The sequence below is a fragment of the Triticum aestivum genome, chromosome 1A (assembly GCF_018294505.1).
Source record: "Triticum aestivum cultivar Chinese Spring chromosome 1A, IWGSC CS RefSeq v2.1, whole genome shotgun sequence".
NCBI classification, from domain to species: domain Eukaryota; kingdom Viridiplantae; phylum Streptophyta; class Magnoliopsida; order Poales; family Poaceae; genus Triticum; species Triticum aestivum.
Genome location: NC_057794.1, coordinates 15,612,831 through 15,617,833, shown reverse-complemented (window position 1 = coordinate 15,617,833; position 5,003 = coordinate 15,612,831). Strand labels below are relative to the sequence as shown.

The window sequence follows — 5,003 nt, the reverse complement described above, 5'->3', positions numbered from 1 at the left end:
TGATAACTAACACTGTTGTCGATGTTGTAAATAAAATTAAACATCGACACATCGCCGAGCCAACCTACTTTGGCAGTCGACACATCGCCGAGCCATACAAGTCTAGAGCCAGCCACGAGCCGTCCAAGCGAACTACATCGAACGCCCGAGTCATCCCCGAGCCGGCCCCGCAAGCTTCGTCGAGCAGACCAGAATCGCGTGGCTTCTCCAAGCCTAGGCGCTGGAGAGCCGGCTTCAATCAGCGACGCCCTGCGGTGGCGCGGGACTCCGTCCAGCTCAGGCGCAGGTCAGCTTCGACCCGGCAGGCAACGTGCATGCAGCCATCACTCGGCCACATATGCATGGACGTGAGACCCAAGAGAGGTTATTCATCGATCGATGCTAATTACTTAGGGTTTTCGGACACATTATCGTCGACACGCCGCTGCAATGCCATCGCTGACACTTCATCGTCAATGTCTTCATCAACGTGATCTTCATCACCATCATTGTCAACACATCGCCGCCACCTCGTCCACAAGATGGACACCTAGCGTCCTTTGACAGATTTTTCTACAAAACGCGTCACGACGACGGCATCGACCGCATCATCCACGACTGCATCGACACGGCGTCACTACAGTGGCGACCCTACACGGCCACACGGTTCTGGCAAAACCGATGTGTGCTCGATGGGCTTCCTCCGGTCTTGGCAAAACCGGCGGACTCATCGCCGACGGCACCCTTTGACATCCGCAAGGTGTATCGTCCACGTCTGTAGCCCCGTCATAGCACATTTTTTTGCGCCTCCAGCTTTGTGCGGCTTCATCATCCACGACGATCACACCATCGACCACGGCTACATCACCCTGACCGGCTACCTCGACATCAACCACACGGCTACGTCTACAGCAACTCATCGGCAACAACTCCAGTCAACAGCGTCCGCATCGTCACTAGCGTCCACGCCACTTCTGCTGTGACTGCGGGAGGCGATAGAGGAGAAGGCATGAAGGCACCAGAAGGGGACGCAGTCACCGCCCTAGGTGCCAACCCATCAGAGACGCAGCTGATGATGGTGCAGCGGAGAAGACGACGAAAGTGCAGGACTTCAAGTCCAGTCGTACTCGTCCACTTCACTCCCCCACTTCACTCCCGCTACGACTGAGGGGGAACGTTAAAAATATAATTGGGTTTAAGTTAGAGATAAGGAGATAGAGATAGAATTAGTTTAAATCACATATAACTTGTCTTGTACTCCTCTTGTACTCCTCTTTTCCACAGGCACCAACAATTCAATTTTGAACTAAGATCATCACAAAAAAAATCTAATTATTTTAATAAGATAAAGTACAACAAATTATCCTCTAAAAAGACTCAACCAATACCATTATATATATATCAATTATCAAGTGGAAAAGAAAAGAAAGAAAAAATATTTGAATAGTGCATCTCCTTTTTTTGATTACCTTGGATTCTTTAACGATTTAATTAGGAACCTTAATAATGATTGAAAACCCATGCCAGCGCTCCTAATAAACCCTTTTTTATAGGTCTGATGCGCGGCCGGGCCTAGGACTAATCGACAGGGTAATTGCTTGTAATCTGGACCATTCTCTGTCACAATCTTATGACGTTGGGAACAAAGCTATAAGGTAGAGGAACGACAAATTTACTTCACATCAACACCGCAACCTCGCTACTCATCTTTCATAGTCCACACCCTCACTACTCCTCTCTCAAAGCATTGGATCTGTTGCTGCTGCTGCTTAATAACCAAGGTGTGTGCTTCCCTACTTTGCCTCTTTGCTCAGATCAGATGAGGAGCCTCCTGCAAATAAAAAGGAACAGTGGTATTAGGCGCATCATAGATTCTACGTTTAACCGGCTCATTCTCGTGTCTGCAAGCCTTTGGAATTTGTTTTCGATCAGAAAGGCATGCCAAAACAATAATAAGCTGAATCTCAAATAAAAAGGAAGAAGCAGAACTCTGTTTTACGGGCATTCTAGATGGTAGCACATGAGCAAGGTGAACCAAAATTCATCTCACATAATTTAGCTTCTATTTCCCTTTTTTCTTCTTCCAGGAAACAAGCCGGTTCATTTGCTGTTGGACAACAATAACCATATATCTCATATTGATGTGGAAATCAGACTTTCCAGAATGGCAATTGAACCTCTCCGTGACAATCTGGATGGCATCGCAGTAACCGACCAACCATACGATGGTGATTCCTCTTCCCAGCAGCAACTCACCGTGCACAACTACGACCTGAGTGGTCCACACTCAACAGTTCTCTCCCCAGCCAACCAAGTAAGTGTCAACAGCAGCCATGGACAAAACAAATTTCAGATTGCTGCAGGGGGTAGCCTTGAGCGCCACCGAATCAGATCAAACAATGCTCTTCACTACATAAGCCAGATGCTGATGGAAGACGTTGACGAGGGGGTCGGCATATGCCAAGGGGCTGCTCTTCAGGCTGCTGAGAAGCCATTCCGTGACATTCTTGGGGAGGGATACGCGCCGCCTACTAACTGGCCGCCATTGCATAGCAAAAACATACCAGACAACCCTGATAAGAGTGGGACCAATCGTTACAAGAGGCTCTGGAACACTAGCTTCAGTAATGACTATTCCAGTTACAACGTGTTACAGCCTTTAGCAACCCCGTTGAGTCCATATATCTGCAATAGGAGTCCTTTTATACCAAACCAGTCATCGATAAGTGTCGGATTGACTTCCGGATCTGGCCTCCCTGCCTTGCATGGCCAGAGAGGTGTCAGGGAGGAAAGAATGTTTGCTCCAAGTATTGATAAGCTGGTGATATATTCAAAGAATAACATACTTTATATTTCCCAACTGACTACGAAGGAAAAAGTAAGAGAGAGGACCGAAAACACAATTTTTGAGGTGGCAGACCCAAGGGGTTGGGCTATCTTTCAAGGAAGGAACAATGAACATCATGCCATCACCACTTGTGCAATAATTCGAAATGAAAGTTTTGACCAAGTTGTGCTATGCTATGGTCATTCTGACCGAATAACAAGACTGCAAGAAAGGATGGCGGGGGAAGGAAACAAGACCTCACTGAAAGGCCAGAGCAGAAGTAGGAAGCAACCGAGGAAAGAGTTGGTTGATCTCCGGACTCTCCTCACCCACTGCGCACAAGCTGTGGCAGAAGACAGCTACCTGTTGGCCAGTGAACTGCTATTAAAGATAAGACAACACTCTTCAGCAGATGCTGATTGTACTCAGAGACTGGCATTTTACTTGGCGGATGGCCTCAAGGCACGCTTGGCTAGGATCGGGAGTCAGGTTTATCGCAATCTCGTGGAAAGGCGAACAAGTACAGCAGATTGGTTAGAGGCTTATAGCCTTTTTCTTCCAGCTTTCCCTTTTGGGAGGGCGTTATACTACTTTGCCACCCAAGCTATTCTTGATGTCTCACAAGGGAAACCAAGGGTACACATCGTTGATTTCGGCATCGGCTTCGGCTTTCAGTGGCCATTAATGATTCAGAGACTTGCACAGCAAGAAGAGGGAGCCCCTAAGCTTCGGATCACAGGTATAGACGTTCCCCAGCCAGGTTTCTACCCCTGCGAAATGATCGAGGAGACAAGGAAGCGGTTGGCTGATTACACAAATAGGTTCAAGGTACCTTTCCAGTATCAGGGCATTGCCGCTTCAAGATGGGAGACTATCAAAATTGAGGATCTTAACATTGACGAGGATGAAGTTCTCATAGTGAACTGCATGTTCCGGATGAAGAATCTCGGTCATGAAACCGATGCCGTAAATGGTGCAAGGGATAAGGTGCTCAAAACTATGAGGAGGATGAACCCGAAGATTTTTATTTCTGGCACCGTGAATGGGTTACTCAGTTCTCCCTTCTTCATACAACGTTTCAAAGAGGTTATGCTCCATTACTCTTCACTGTTTGACATGCTTGACGCAAATGTTCCACGGGATAACGAAGCAAGAAAGATGGTTGAGAGGATCCTATTTGGGCAGGATGCTCTTAACATCATAGCATGTGAGGGTGCAGAAAGAACTCAGAGGCCAGAAATTTACAGGCAGTGGCAAGCAAGGTGCCTCAAGGCTGGGTTCCAGCAGCTTCCTGTCGATCAAGCCATCTTAAAGAACATAGTACACAGGAAGAACTTACATTATCATGAAGAATTCTTTGCTGTTGAAGATTGTGGCTGGCTGCTACAAGGATGGAAGGGGAGAGTACTTTATGCTATATCTAAATGGAAACCTAATGAAACATATGGGGACCAGTAAGATTCGAACAATTTTTCAAGTGCACAAACATCTCGGCAACTTACCGCCTCTTCAGCTACTGGCGTGATTCTCAACGCAATCGGTCTAAATTGCTGAACAGCGTAAGATATTCTTTTGTCTGATGAGCATTGGGAAGTTCCATCTTGGAAGAAGGTGGGATGGTGATTTGAATGTTGACATTCAGCACCTTGGTAACTACACGACCATATGCAGCAAAATGCAACTGTACAATACTTTGCCTCTGTCGTTCTATTTAATTCTTGAACACACTAGACATGATGAGATTAGTGGAAATACCACACCTAGACACTGGATTTTGCTGTAAAGTACATAGTAGATTATTATTGTACTGCCTCTCTCTCAAAACTGGCGATACTGATTGTCATTTCTGATTTGAGACGGCAATTGCAATTACTCCCTCCGTGTCGCTGCTCTAGTACAAAATCAAGCAGCGACAATTAATATGGATCGGAGGGAGTAACATAAACAAGGTTCCTATGCACGAATCCAACAGAATGCAGTAATGTTCACATATTATTACTGTCTCCATATCACAGCTATGTGGGTGACGTTTTGGACATGTCTTCTGGCAAAGTTCTGCTACTAAAACTACGAATGCCATTCTGATAATTCAGATTGGAAATTTGAAAATCATACACATCGTTTTTTTCTCGAAAAAGATGGGGACGACATTAGGGGACGAGTTCCGTTCAGAGAGCGAAACCACCAGGGCCATAGA

At 46.3% G+C, this 5,003-nt stretch overlaps 1 protein-coding gene and 1 long non-coding RNA gene across 2 annotated transcripts in view; one reads left to right on the top strand and one right to left on the bottom strand.

The window, feature by feature from the left end:
• Nucleotides 1-1,364: 1,364 nt before the first annotated feature.
• The window catches only part of LOC123186782 (uncharacterized), a 10,265-nt gene continuing 6,626 nt past the window's right edge, over nt 1,365-5,003 (bottom strand). The window contains exon 2 of the long non-coding RNA XR_006493712.1: nt 1,365-1,810. This is a non-coding gene — a long non-coding RNA (uncharacterized lncRNA). The remainder of the gene's footprint in view (nt 1,811-5,003) is intronic.
• LOC123186718 (scarecrow-like protein 34) lies at nt 2,144-4,264 on the top strand. The gene has a single exon (XM_044598435.1). The coding sequence runs from the start codon at nt 2,144-2,146 to the stop codon at nt 4,262-4,264; it is 2,121 nt and encodes a 706-aa protein (XP_044454370.1).